This window comes from Pinus tabuliformis, chromosome 1_1 (assembly GCF_031772625.1).
Source record: "Pinus tabuliformis cultivar Carrire ecotype Pingquan chromosome 1_1, CPIR1, whole genome shotgun sequence".
Taxonomy (NCBI): Eukaryota; Viridiplantae; Streptophyta; class Pinopsida; order Pinales; family Pinaceae; genus Pinus; species Pinus tabuliformis.
Genome location: NC_142297.1, coordinates 878,843,562 through 878,859,265, shown reverse-complemented (window position 1 = coordinate 878,859,265; position 15,704 = coordinate 878,843,562). Strand labels below are relative to the sequence as shown.

Genomic DNA, 15,704 nt, shown 5'->3' with positions numbered 1-15,704 from the left:
AAAATAACCAATTCTGTGAAAGAAAAAAATGAGACTGTCTGGAATGGAAATGCTTCCCCGACCACATGCAATAGGATCCAAACCAATAATGATATTGTTTCCAGAAAAAATCCTCCACTTTAGATTCTTCAAGAAATATTTCTCGACCTTCCTAAGACTAAGCCATATGGCAGATCCTTGTTTAGTTCCAATTGCTCCTGTTCTGAACCAATATTCCAGACTTTTGCCTTTCATATATTTTTGTTTTATTGTAATACTCCATGGCCCATCCCCAAAAATCCCTCTCCAGAGCGATTTACATAATAGGGCCTTCCCAAAAGCTCTCAGATCCATTAAACCCCATCCCCCGAGATGCTTAGGCAATGAAATAAAGTCCATTTTGGAGAGATGGAATTTACTCTGTTCAGATTTTCCGCCCCAAATAAAATTTGCCGTGATCTTGGTCATCTTTTGAATAATGCTTGCTGGAAGGACAAATAAATGAGCCCAAAAGACCGCCAACTACAATAAAACAGATTGAGAAAGGATGACTCTGCCTGCCAAGGATAGACATCTATGCTCCCATGCCGAAATCTTTTTATAGAATCTTTCTATTAGCCATTGCAAGTCGTTCCTTGAGTAAGCTTTAGCTTTGAGATGAAAACCTAAATATTTGAGGCCTTCCTTGATCGATCTTGACTCTATCCCAAAAAGCTGAGAAATCCAATTCACCATTTCCATATTGGTATCATTGTGATAGAGTAAAGATTTCGCTTTGTTAATAAAAGCCCCAAAGGCTCTTTGCAATATTTCAAGAATATATTTTAAACATGTCCATGATGTTCTGCATAACATTGCAAATAAGAGGATATCATCAACAAAGAGATTGTGCGAAATGAAGTTGTGCCTGTAAATCTTAATAGATCTACAATTGTTTTCGGCCACTGCTTTATTGATGTGGATGCTTAGGGAGTTCATGGCCAGAATGAATAAAAGAGGCGAAAGGGGGCATCCCTGATGCAAGCCTCTCTCTGCTTAAAAAAAATGAGAGGGAATACCATTGATAATAACCGCATAGTTAACATTCACTACGCAAACCATGATCCATCGGATGGAGTTGGATCTCAGACCAATCTTTGCCAAAAGACTTTCAATAAACCCCCAATCTAAGCAGTCGTAAGCTTTTTGCAAGTCAATTTTCATGATGGCTACTTCTGTATTTTGAGAAGACATAGAGAATAGGCACTCCTGAGTATTAGCCATAGCATCCAGAATATTGCGGCCTTTCAGAAAAGCATGTTGGTTCCTAGATAAAAAGGAGGCCAGTGTTCCTTTAATTTTTTCAGCAATAACCTTTGTGATGATTTTGAAAGAGATATTGCATAAGGATATCGGTCTAAAATCATGAAAAGATTCTGGCACACCCGTTTTGGGATTAGGGCAATCAATGTGGAAGTAGTGATATGGTGAATGTTACCAGACATCCTAGACGCTTCCACCATCTTTAGAAGATCCTGTTTAATGAGGTCGAAAAAGTGGATGAAGAAATCAATTGTCCAGCCATCCAGGCCAGGGCTCTTATCTTTCTTGAAGGACTTCATAATTCCGAGTAGCTCATCTTCTGTGATTGGCTGGAACAAGGCCTCATTCTTCTCATCATCAAACATCTGAGGAACCAAATCAATACCCCATAGAATGTCCCGAAAGGCAATATCATTCCTTCTGCTGTATTGTTTCTTGAAATGACTGACAGCCTCCTTTGTGATGTCATCTTGAGATACAGCGAACCTCCATTTCCATCCCTTATCTTCCATATGGAATTTTTGTCACGTCTGGTATTAGCATAGTTATGAAAAAACTTAGTGTTTTTGTCGCCTTCCTGGAGCCATAAAGCGCTGCTTTTAAACCTCCAAAAGGATTCCTCTTGTTTCAGCAATTTAAATTTTTTCCTTTCAAGCTCTCTTATGTTGCATTTCATGCTAAAAGAGCACGAATTTGCATCTGATAATTTCAAAAGGCTATCCAATTCCTATTGGATTGTATGTTCCTTTACAATATTTAGTACAATTCCTAATTATATATCTAAAATCTAATTTCCAATTTTATTACAAAATTTGTTGCTATCGAATTTATATTAAACTTCAAAGTTGTCCAACTCAAATTCGAATTGGGACCAGTAACATAGGTAAAAAGTGAAAGACAATGAGCCATGCATGGGGATTACCATTACGAAGACTTTTAGTAATGAGAGATTGAAATAGAGAGACATGGTCGAGATGCTTTCAGATATCATTTGAACACCTTTAATATCACTCGACACATCTTCGTAGTCTTAAAGCATAAACATATGAGATGAAATTCGAGGAAGAAATGTATTCGTATTTTCAGCTTATAAAGCTTGGATAAGTGTATGGATTAATTGCTTTTTTCATCTCAATGTAATTTGATGAGTCACTAACTCAAAATTTATTCGCATATTTTGGTAATGTGAATATTATTTCGCATATTTTGATAATGTGAAGACATTTAGAAAAGAAAAAATAGAACATCGAGAAAAAAACTTCATAGATTATATTAAGTCAATAAAAAAACTGTGATAGGATAAAAAAAAACAGCTCAATTTCGAATTTAATGAGAAAATCACTTACAGTTACAACCCTAACCCTACTTTGGTTAAGTTTATCTATTAAGTGTCCGTTAATTGTTGTATATTTTAATATGTATTTTTTTGCGTTGCAAGGTGGATTTGTTTATTTGAATAAGTTAGACGCTTAAAAAAAATATGAAGAGAGTTTGGGAAGAAAGTCATCTGGAAATTTTAAAACTATGTTTTGAAACATTGAGATTTGATTAACTTTTCGCTAATATTAATAACACTATTTCATAAATAAATAAATCTATTTTGTTTTATAATTTTTTTAATAAATAAAATTGCAAATAAAATTATTCTTTGAATTGTTAGTGATTGATCTGCCTTTTGTTTAGAAAAATATTTCAGAAATAAACTAATCATTATCATTTCTTCTGCTCGATAGAAATAAATTCAACCAAAAAACAATTCTTATGCTTAATTAGAACGCTAATAGCTATAATACAAAGGAGTCTGAGCATGTGATTATTTTTTAAATTTCGTGAGGATTATTCGAACGCTAATATCTATAATACAAAGGAGTCTTACCATGCGCTTATTTTTTAAGCATGGGATATATTTATTTTTTGAAGTTTGATAATATTATTTATAAAGCTGTATATTTTTATTATTTAAAATATATTTTTGATTATAAATAAGTTTAATTTATAAAAAATAATTATGAATATGACGGAAAAATATTAAAAATAAAATTCCAAAACATCCTAAGAAAAAAATCGACTCTGTACTACTACGCTAAATCCAAATTGCCTCAGAACTCTCTACTCCATACGATCCACAAAATACAATTACGAACCTCCTCTACTGACTAGCAAAAGGAATGCGGCGACTTACATCAGGTAAAGCCAGGCCCAGAAACGCGACCAGATATTACGAAGGAACCGCTTGCTTCGCGTGCGAGAGATGGAAAATGAAGCAGAAACGGCAAAGGCCTGTCTCGGAATTCAGGAATCTCAACCTCTCCCTCTAGCATCTTCACGGCTTCAAACATCCGAGGTCTGAATGCCACCATAGCATGCGCACACAGAATACCCACCAAAACAAATCTCTCCATCACACGCTCTGCCCCGCTCTGCCGGATTCTCTCGTCTATTATTTCATTGGTCCTGCCTTGTTTCACTACGCTCCATACCCAATCAGTGATGAGATAACTGGAGGCCGACTCCGCAGAAGCGTCCAAAGCCCTTCTGCCGGTCATAATCTCGAGCAGCAGAACCCCAAAGCTATACACATCGTTCTTGTCTGTCAACTGACCGTAGATATCGTATTCTGGGGCCATGTAGCCATGCGTCCCTACTACTCTACTCCTCAAATGGAAGCCTCCTACTTTACTCATCATCCTCGCCAGACCAAAATCGGCCACCCGGGCATTCATTTCCTCATCCAGCAGAATGTTAGTGGCTTTGATGTCTCTGTGATAAATTGCGGACTCAACGCCATCGTGCAGATAAGCCAGTCCCTTGGCAATCCCCTTGATGCCAGCTCAGAGGTCGGGCCTCCGACTTTTCTCCGAAGAGATGCTCATCCATCATCCAGACTTCCATTGGGCATGTAGCCGTATATCAGAAATCGCTGGTGCTCTCCTCTCTCGTCGCTGGCCATGCTGCAACCCTTCAAAACAACCAGATTCCGGTGCCTGATGATCTCCACTTCGTTCAGGAATTCAGAATCTCCTTCCAGTGTGGAATTTATAATTCTTTTGACAGCGATGGGCTGAGAATCCATAACCGTTCCCCGGTACACCGTTGCGAACTTGGCCAATGAGGTTGGCAATGCTGAAATTATCGGTGGCATCCCTGATTTCGTCAATGTAAAATGTTTTATTTAACAAAATATTTGTTAAATTGTTAAATGTTTTATTTAACAAAATATTAATTAAACTGGGATGTCAGCTTCACAAATGATTTTCGTCCCCAACTTCATTAATAAAAAAGTTATAAAAAACAAATTTGTCTGTTTGTGAAATTTTCTCATGAACTTCATGGGAAGGTTGATCCATCCTTAACATTTCATAACATATGTTTATAAGAAAGTCTTATAGATGACTTTCACCATAAATTTAACTTATTCAAATAAACAAGTTCAACTTACATATATAATGAGTGAAGGACATTAAAAGAATAAACTTGACGAAAGCCTAGCTATAAAAAGCCTTGCATTTCTCACAACCATCTCAAATAAAAACAATTGACTCTCTTCCCAAAAAAAAAAAGTACATGGCTGTGGGATTTGATCATATGTTAAGAGACTCTCGACTGCATATTCAATGACTACTCTCAAGGTGCCCTCATGGCTCCAAACTATGCTTTCATGTAAATTGAACTTTAGTTAATGGTGAAAAACTTACTTCTTATCAAATTTTTATTATAGTCAAGATCTAAATCTTGTGTTTTCACTTTTTTTTATATGTTTTTCCAAATAAAGTTGACAAAAAACTAGTAAATCCAATTATACATTCAAAATAGATTTAAATAACAAAAATAACATTGTAATGCCTTGAGATAAAAATGTAAATATTTGATTTACTGTGGTAAATATAAACCGAACCTGTTATTATTATTTATTTAAAAATTTAAATATAATTTGTTTTCATTATGAAATGAAGGAAGTGTTTCCTTAAAAAGGGAAAATTCTCAAGGAGGAAGTTGTCCTCTTGCGGTGGAAAGACAGTTGCTGTGAAAGCAACCCTAACTACCTCCCTAACTGGAAAAGTTTCCAGAGAAAAGGAGGGGAGGAGGGGGAAAAATCTGCGCTGTAGTGACAAGTAGAAAAAGAAAAAGGGAGAACCCAATAAGGAAAAGAGTGGCTAAGTCTAGTGATGACCAGATAGCCCTGCTCACTGTACGAGCACTTGCAGAGACTACAGTCTAGCAAGAAGCAAGGGGCGAGATTCTGGTCCTGAGGGATGAATCTCATGGTTGGGTGGATTGAAAGACAGCAGACCCTAGTTCGGGTGACTGTCAAGAACAATTCTTCAGCCGGATTGAAAGACAGCAGACCCTGGTTCAGGTGACTATCAAGAACAATTCTTCAGCTGGAGAACTCCAGCTATGTAAGAAAAACTCTGTGTTGGGATTGTATTAGAAAGTTGTATAATGTTAATTTTTGTTTCTTCTCTATTCCCTCTTTATATTGTGAAAGGGGAATGGGTAAGATTTTCTTACAGGGAACTAGGACGGGAAATTGGCCGGAGGTATGGTTGTCTCCCTAAAGAAACCTTGACTGCTGCTAATGTTTGGTAGCCTGTGAGGAGTTTTGAATTTGGTTCTTTTAAAATAAAATTCTATGGGAGTCAAATGTGAGAGAGGTCTGTTGGGAATTCTTTCAGAGATTATAGAAATAACGGAAAACATAAAACTCACAGGCTCAGCATAGATTCAGAGTCTTCAAAAGATTGTTATTATAGCAAAACATGATACATTCCATTAACAACAAAAGGACCAACAGGGCTCTTTATTTATTCTTTTCACATGATTTATCTCAAAGAAACGTAGAAAAGTATAGTATTCCAAATCAAACCCTTGAAGCATTCACGGAGTGGAAACATATTAACTTTACAGAAAACTCTGAGTCGCATAGTCGCAACCGCGAGGGTATGAAGACTTCATGAACAGAGTGTAGTTGCTCGTACTAGTATGCTGATAAAAACTATAAGGTAAACACTCTAATATGCATGCAGAATGACAGCAAGGCAATCTTGCAAACCTCGGCCATACGGGAAACAAGTAAATCCAAGAAAATGTATAAAAGTATAAACCCGACTTTGAAGGGAAATTCAAGTGATAAAACTGTGGGTTATACGACAAGAATTTAGCAGTGTGAGGAATCAGACTCATATTCACTGTTAACCAAAAACATAAACTGTGAAGCATAACCCTCTAACATTATGCAGTGAATATTAAGCAATGCATTCGAACATTATGAAATGTTGTGCATAATACATTATGAAACGAACTGAGGAATGTTCGAGAATGACATTATACATATATACTTACAAAAATGCTATGTTGCAGTCTTAAAATATCATAATTCAAACTCAGGAACCTTGACGAGGGTTCATATATTAGAATTATCAGGAAATATGGAGAGGCGCCACAAGAACAAGCGCTCATTCCTTAACCACAGAACTCAGGCCGTAAAGACCAACCAACAGTATAAGAAATGGTGCATATATATATAAACAGAGCATACACAAATTGGAACATACATAAACATAATGCGCATGGCTAGTCCTGGAAACTGTAGGGAACCATACAATATTTACCAAGGGAATTAACCCGAACAACATTATTTAAAGGTGAAACACACAACAAATATACAAGAGAGCTTGACGCTCATTAAAACATAGCTAATAGTTCAAAACCCGTTTTGAGGGTTAGAATTCTCAACCCTTGTTAGAGCTGGGCAAACTTGCGAGGCTCAAAATCTGCCAAAACTTTGCGAAATAGGCAAGGTAGAAAATCCGTAAGGGGGCTAGGCCAGAAGGCCATCACAATCCAAGGAAAAAAAAAAATAAGAGAGAAACCCTTCACTTCTTGCAGTGTAATAAGCAGAATGCAGAGAAATCATGGTCACATACCTAGTCATTCGAGTTTGGAGTGGATAAGACCGGAAGCCGGGCAGCTACACCCGCGCCCATGCATAGCTTGCTGGAGTGAGATCTGTAACCCTCGTCCTTAGAAAAACAGGGACAAGCCGGAAGCATGTTAGAAAATTTTGGGGCAAACAGGAACCAAAGGGATACAGTAATTGGTATGGAAATCAAGAGGAAAACAAAAAAAACAAAAACTTGTAGACTGGCAGCGTAGTGAAAACACTTACCCTACGGCCGCCGTCATTAAAATAAGTAAATCCAAGTTGATCCAGCATTTGGCAAAGCTTCAGGGCCATAGCCATTCATTATCCAAAAGAGGCTCTGTGTGAAGTCAGCACCAGGAGGGAGAATGATGCTATAGCAAGACCCAGAACCATGTTTTGGAAAACATCAATGGCACGACTAACTGAGTTGTGTATTGAGCAAACCATGTTTTCCACACCGTCGTATGGGAGGAGCGCAAGGGCGTGGAGGTAGAGGGTTCGTAGACCACACCCTCATCACGTGAACGAGCCGGCAGTAGTAAATACCCAGCGCCAGGTGTAAAGAGCAGCCTTACCCGCATTAAAATCGGCAGATGAATCCCGGTCTTCTGTGGAATGTTTCTAAATGCACACATAAATGACAGAATATTTCACCCATAGTCATTTCTATTTGGAGCCTGTGTGTAGATAAAACTAACGTTGAAATGGGTGCATTCCAAATGCATGCATGGGTGGATAGTATACGTTTATATTGCGTAATTTTTTTTTTTACGCAGGTTAATTTGTGGGGAACATTACAAGTGGTATCAGAGCCAAGTTTCAGAAACTGTAGCCTCTGGGAATTGGAGTTGATATACAGATTGAATATAATTTATTTCCATCTCTATGAAGTAGTTAAAAAAAAAAAAAAATTGATGCGTGACTGCTCACCTATTATTTTTATGTTTAAGTACAGGGAAAAGACTGACAATATGAGGAGAGCAGACAGTGTGTCACAGATTTGTAGGGGGACCGAGACCTGCAGAGAATAACCTTGAATTATGGGTACAACTTGGAGAAGAGGCTCGCAGTACAAACCTTGCAATTTTGGAGATAGTGCAGGAATTGAAAAATGAAATGGCCCGATTGAGGGAGGATAATGCAAGGTTAACAATGAAACAAGAGAGAATTATAAAGAGTCTAGATCTGACAGGCAAAATCGGCAACCACTGAATCCCAGTGCTGAGCAACAAAAGATGTCAGGATTCTCTCCATCACACGCTCTGCCCCGCTCTGCCGGATTCTCTCGTCTATTATTTCATTGGTCCTGCCTTGTTTCACTATGCTCCATACCCAATCAGTGATGAGATAACTGGAGGCCGACTCCGCAGAGGCGTCCAAAGCCCTTCTGCCGGTCATAATCTCGAGCAGCAGAACCCCAAAGCTATACACATCGTTCTTGTCTGTCAACTGACCGTAGATAGCGTATTCTAGGGCCATGTAGCCATGCGTCCCTACTACTCTACTCCTCAAATGGAAGCCTCCTACTTTACTCATCATCCTCGCCAGACCAAAATCGGCCACACGGGCATTCATTTCCTCATCCAGTAGAATGTTAGTGGCTTTGATGTCTCTGTGATAAATTGCGGACTCAACGCCATCGTGCAGATAAGCCAGTCCCTTGGCAATCCCCTTGATGATGTTCCTGCGCTGCGGCCAGCTCAGAGGTCAGGCCTCCGACTTTTCTCCGAAGAGATGCTCATCCATCATCCAGACTTCCATTGGGCATGTAACCGTATATCAGAAATCGCTGGTGCTCTCCTCTCTCATCGCTAGCCATGCAGCAACCCTTCAAAACAACCAGATTCTGGTGCCTGATGATCTCCACTTCGTTCAGGAATTCAGAATCTCCTTCCAGTGTGGAATTTATAATTCTTTTCTCAGCGATGGGCTGAGAATCCATAAGCGTTCCCCGGTACACTGTTGCGAACTTGGCCAGTGAGGTTGGCATCGCTGAAATTATCGGTGGCATCCCTGATTTCGTCAATGTGAAATGTTTTATTTAACAAAATATTTGTCAAATTGTTAAATGTTTTATTTAACAAAATATTAATTAAACTTGGATGTCAGCTTCACAAATGATTTTCGTCCTCAACTTCATTAATAAAAAAGTTATAAAAAACAAATTTGTCTGTTTGTGAGATTTTCTCATGAACTTCATGGGAAGGTTGATCCATCCTTAACATTTCATAACGTATGTTTATAAGAAAGTCTTATAGATGATTTTCACCATAAATTTCAACAAGTTCAACTTACATATATAATGAGTGAAGGACATTAAAAGGATAAACTTGACAAAAGCCTGGCTATAAAAAGTCTTGCATTTCTCACAACCATCTCAAATAAACACAATTGACTCTCTTCAAACAAAAAAGTACACGGCTGTGGGATTTGATCCATATGTTAAGAGACTTCCGACTACATATTCAATGACTACTCTAAAGGTGCCCTCATGGCTCCAAACTAGAGTGCCCTCATGGCTCCAAACTATGCTTTCATGTAAATTGAACTTTAGTTAATGGTGAAAAACTTACTTCTTATCAAATTTTTATTATAGCCAAAATCTAAATCTTGTGTTATCAAATTTTTTTATATTTTTTTCCAAATAATGTTGACAGAAAACTAGTAAATTCAATTATACATTCAAAATACATTTAAATAACAAAAATAACACTATAATGCTCCGGGATAAAAATGTAAATATTTGATTTATTGTGTTAAATATAAACTGAACCTGTTATTATTATCTATTTAAAATTTTAAATATAATTTGTTTTCATTATGAAATGAAGGAAGTGTTTCCTTAAAAAGGGAAAATTCTCAAGGAGGAAGTTGTCATCTTGAGGTCGAAAGACAGTTACTGTGAAAGCAACCCTAACTACCTCCCCTAACTGGAAAAGTTTTCAGAGAAAAGGAGGGGAGGAGGGGGAAAAATCTGCGTTGTAGTGATAGGCAGAAAAAAAAGAAGGGAGAACCCAATAAGGAAAAGAGTGGCTAAGTCTGGTCATGACCAAATAGCCCTGTTCACTGTACGAGCACTTGCAGGGACTGCAGTCTAGCAAGAAGCAAGGGGGGAGATTCTGGTCCTGAGGGACGAATCTCATGGTCGGGTGGATTGAAAGACAGCAGACCCTGGTTCAGGTGACTGTGAGGAACAATTCTTCAGCCGGATTGAAAGACAGCAGACCCTCGTTCGGGTGACTGTCAGGAACAATTCTTCAGCCAAAGAACTCTAGGTACATAAGAAAAACTCTGTGTTGGGATTGTTTTAGAAAGTTGTATAATGTTAATTTTTGTTTCTTCTATGTTTCCTCTTTATATTGTGAAAGGGGAGTGGGTAATATTTTCTTACAGGGAACTAGGACGGGAAATTGGGCGGAGATATGGCTTTCTCCCTAAAGAAACCTTGACTGCTGCTAGTGTTTAGTAGCCTGTGAGGAGTTTTGAATTTGGTTCTTTTAAAAGAAAATTCTCTGAGAGTCAAATGTGAGAGAGGTCTGCTGGGAATTCTTTCAGAGATTATAAAAATAACGAAAAACATAAAACTCACAGACTCAACATAAATTCAGAGTCTTCAAAAGATTGTTATTATAGCAAAACATGATACATTCCATTAACAATAAGAGGACCAACAGGGCTCTTTATTTATTCTTTTCACATGCTTTATCTCAAATAAACGTAGAACAATATAGTATTCCAAATCAGACCCTTGAAGCATTCACGGAGTGGAAACATATTAACTTTACAGAAAACTCTAAGTCGCATAGTCGCAACCGCGAGGGTATGCGGACTTCATGAACAAAGTGTAGTTGCTCGTACTAGTATCTGATAAAAATTATAAGGTAAACACTCTAATATGCATGCAGAACAACAGCAAGGCAATCTTGCAAACCTCGGCCATACGGGAAACAAGTAAATCCAAGAAAATGTATAAAAGTATAAACCCGGATCTGAAGGCAAATTCAGGTGATAAAACTATGGGTTATACGACAAGATCTAGCAGTGTGAGGAATCAGACTCATATTCACTGTTAACCAAAAACATAAACTGTGAAGCATAACCCTCTACCATTATGCAGTGAATATTAAGCAATGCATTCGAACATTATGAAATGAACTGAAGAATGTTCGAGAATGACATTATACATATATACTTACAAAAATTCTCTGTCACAGTCTTAGAATATCATAATTCAAACTCAGGAACCTTGATGAGGGTTCATATATTAGAATTATCAGGAAATATGGAGAGGCGCCGCAAGAACAAGCACTCATTCCTTAACCACAGAACTCAGGTCGTAAAGACCAACCAACAGTATAAGAACTGGTGCATATATATATAAACATAGCATACATGAACTGGAACATAGATAAACATAATGTGCATGGCTAGTCCTGGAAACTGTAGGAAGCCATACAATATTTACCAAGGGAATTAACCCGACCAACGTTATTTAACGGTGAAACACACAGCAAATATACAAGAGAGCTCGAGGCTCATTAAAACACAGCTAATAGTTCAAAACCCTTTTTGAGGGTTAGAATTCTCAACCCTTGTCAAAGCTGGGCAAACCTGCCAGGCTCAAAATCTGCCAGAACTCTGCGAAATAGGCAAGGTAGAAAATCCGTAAGGGGGCTGGGCCAGAAGGCCATCACAATCCAAGGAAAGAAAATAAGAGAGAAACCCTTCACTTCTCGCAGTGTAATAAGCAGAATGCGGAGAAATCATGGGCACATACCTGGTCAGTCGAGTTTGGAGTGGATAAGACCGTAAGTCGGGCAGCGACACCCACGCCCATGCATATCTTTCTAGAGTGAGATCCGTAGCCCTCGTCCTTAGAAAAATAGGGACAAACCAGAAGCATGTTAGAAAATTTTGGGGCAAACAGGAACCAAAGGGATACAGTAATTGGTATGAAAAAAAAACTTGTAGACTAACAACGTAGTGAAAACACTTACCCTATGGCCGTCGTCGTTAAAATAAGCAGGTCCAAGTTGATCCGGCATTTGGCAAAGCTTCAAGGCCATAGCCATTCATTATCCAGAAGAGGCTCTGTGTGAAGTCGGCACAAGGAAGGAGAATGATGCTGTAGCAAGACCCAGAACCATGTCTTGGAAAACATCAATGGCACGACTAACTGAGTTGTGTATTGAGCAAACCATGTTTTCCACATCGTCGTATGGGAGGAGCCCGAGGGCGCGGAGGTAGAGGGTTCATAGACCACACCCTCATCACGTGAACGAGCCGGCGGTAGTAAATGCCCAGGGCCAGGTGTAAAGAGTAGCCTTACCCGCATTAAAATCGGCAGATGAATCCCTGTCTTCTGTGGAATGTTTCTAAATGCACACATAAATGACAGAATATTTCACCCATAGCCATTTCTATTTGGAGCCTGCGTGTAGATAAAACTAACGTTGAAATGTGTGCGTTCCAAATGCATGCATGGGTGGATAGTATATGTTTATATTGCGCATTTTTTTATTTTTTATTTTATTTATTTATTTATTTATTTTTTACGTAGGTTAATTCGTGGGGAACATTACAAGTGGTATTAGAGCCAAGTTTTAAAAACTGTGGCTTCTGGGAATTGGAGTTGATATACAGATTGGATATAATTTATTTCCATCTCTATGGAGTAGTTAAAAAAAAAAATATTCTTTTTGATGCGTGACTGCTCATCTATTATTTTTATGTTTAAGTATAGGGAAAAGACTAACAATATGAGGAGAGCAGACAATGCATCACATAGATTTGTAGGGGGACCGGGACCTGCAGAGAATAACCCCGAATTATGGATACAGCTTGGAGAGGAAGCTCGCAATACAAACCTTGCAATTTTGGAGATAGTGTAGGAATTGAAAAATGAAATGGCCCGATTGAGGGAGGATAACGCAAGGTTAACAATGGAACAGAAGAGAATTATAAAGAGTCTATCTGACAAGAAAAATCAGCAACCACTGAATCCCAGTGCTGAGCAACAAAGGATGTCAGGGGAACAGAATCAAAATACAGAACCTGAAGAGTCAAAAGGAAGGGAGGAGGAGCGATCTGATAATGCATCCGAACAACAGACATCGAAAAGGCAACGGACAGAGTTGCAAGGGGAATTCCGCAATATCAAACCGCCACATTTTGATGGAGAACAGGAGGAGGCAGCTGAAGCATGGTTGATCAATATGAACAAATATTTCCAGCTATATGAATATGATCACAATCTTAAGGCAAGGTTAACCATCTTTCAATTGCAGGGGAAAGCCAACCTGTGGTGGGAGGAGGTTAAGATGGTAAAAGGAGTGAATGAACAGACTATCACTTGGGAAAAATTTTAAAAATTCTTTAAAGAAAGATACTGGACAGAACGCTTCTATGATGAAAAGGCAAGAGAATTCCATGACCTGCGCTTGGGACAGCAAACTATGGACGAGTTCATCACTCATTTTACTTTATTACTACGTTATGTGCCTTATATTCGGGAAGAAAAATCTAAAGTACAAAGGTTTGTCAGTAGTTTACCCTCAAGTATGAGGGAAAGAATCGAATTTGACAGCCCAAAGACGATGGACGAGGCTATACGCAAACCCCGAATTTGCTACCAGCAAAACAAGCAGAAGGGAGAGATCCTAGGTAATAGATGGGTCGATAAGAAAAGAAGCAAGCTGACTGGAAGTGGTAACAAAGGATTTGCCAAAGGACAAAACAGCAGAAGCATACAGAAGAACTCACTCCGATTAAAGCCTCCCACTAATTCCAGAACCAATGAACAACCCAGAAGAATAGACAATGAAGGGGAAGCAAGGCCTCTAGTGCAATGTTGGGGCTGTGATGGACCCCATTACGTTAAAAACTGCTCTCAACGAAAAGGAACTGAACAAGTTTCCCAAGTCTATGAAGCTTCTACAATTGGCAATGTAGGATGGAGTCTACCAAAGATTAATGCTGCTCTAGAGGATCGTCAGGCGGAGTACCAACCGACCATGGTGGAATTTGAAGGTAAACTCTTAAACCAGGCTGTTAATATTTTAATTGACCTTGGTGCAACATTAAGTTATATTAGCCCTAGAATTGTGGAGCATTGTAAGTTGCAACCTGTTAAGTTTAAGGACCCTTGGTTAGTCCAGTTGGCAATAAGGGCAAAAAGACGGGTAAATGCTAAGATCAAAAACTACCCTTTAAAAATAGCAGGATAGTTAGTTACAACAGATCTAAATGTGCTTCCGCTTGGTTCGTACGATATATTAATTAGTATGGACTGGTTAGAGAAGCACTGGTCCATAATTAATTGTAAAACCAAGACTATCAGTTATAAGGATGAGCTTGCAATTAAGCAAGAAATGCAGGGAATCAAGCGGCCAGTGAAAATTTGGCCCATAACCGCCTCACAGTTATCAAAATGTATTAGAAAAGGATGTCGGATTTATGCTGTCCAAGTGGGCTATACCAACTCGAAAGATAAAACAGCTACAATGGAGAATATTCCTGTGATACAGGAATTTGCTGATGTGTTTCCGGAGGAGATTCCCGAACTACCACCGAAAAGAGATATAGACTTTACCATTGAATTGGTGCCAGGAGCAGCCTCGGTATCTCGGGCACCCTACAGAATGAGCATACCAGAATTAACAGAATTAAAAATGCAGTTACAGGAGCTGTTGGACAAAAACTACATCCGCCCCAGTGTGTCACCCTAGGGAGCCCCGGTGTTGTTTGTTAAGAAGAAAGACGGGACCCTCCGCATGTGTATAGATTATCGTCAACTAAATAAACTGATGATCAAAAACAAATATCCTCTACCCCGTATCGATGAACTGTTTGATTAGGTAAAGGGAGCAACAGTTTTTTCAAATATTGACTTGCGATTAGGATATCACCAAGTCAGGATTAAAGAGGAGGATATAGTTAAGACAGCTTTTAGAACATGATATAGCCATTATGAATTTGTGGTGTTACCCTTTTGCTTGACCAACGCCTCCGCAACTTTTATGTGTCTAATGAACAACGTATTTCATCGGTATTTGGATAAGTTCGTGCTGATTTTCATTGACGATATATTGATTTATTCTCGGACTATGGGAGAGCACGAGGAGCACCTTAGGTTAGTATTGCAAACCCTCTGAGAACACCAACTATACACTAAGTTCAACAAATGTGAATTTTACAAAGAGCAAATACAATATTTGGGGCATATAATTACTAAGGAAGGAATCGCAGTGGATCTCGAAAAGATAAGGACTATAATGGAATAGTCGATACCCAAAGATGTGGCAGACATCCGATCCTTCATGGGGTTAGCAGGCTATTACAGATGGTTTGTGGAAAAAATTTTGAGGGTAGCTTATCCCATTACTTCCTTACAGAAAAAGGGAAGGGCCTTTAGGTGGACCCCTGAGTGTCAAAAAAGTTTCGAGCAACTTAAATAGCTGCTCACCACAGCACCTATTTTAAGCATAACTGATCCCAA

At 38.6% G+C, this 15,704-nt stretch overlaps 1 protein-coding gene and 2 pseudogenes across 1 annotated transcript; 1 reads left to right on the top strand and 2 right to left on the bottom strand.

The window, feature by feature from the left end:
* Positions 1-3,464: 3,464 nt before the first annotated feature.
* Positions 3,465-4,423, bottom strand: LOC149217141 (putative receptor-like protein kinase At1g11050 pseudogene; annotated as a pseudogene).
* Positions 4,424-8,386: 3,963 nt separating this feature from the next.
* On the bottom strand, positions 8,387-9,197 carry LOC149217140 (putative receptor-like protein kinase At1g11050 pseudogene; annotated as a pseudogene).
* Positions 9,198-14,490: 5,293 nt separating this feature from the next.
* LOC149217139 (uncharacterized) lies at positions 14,491-14,934 on the top strand. The gene has a single exon (XM_089390142.1). The coding sequence runs from the start codon at positions 14,491-14,493 to the stop codon at positions 14,932-14,934; it is 444 nt and encodes a 147-aa protein (XP_089246268.1).
* Positions 14,935-15,704: the final 770 nt, after the last annotated feature.

What these genes read in the sequence shown, in the direction of transcription:
- LOC149217139 (XM_089390142.1), top strand. Translation starts at nt 14,491, where the DNA reads ATGGACTGGTTAGAGAAGCACTGGTCCATAATTAATTGTAAAACCAAG.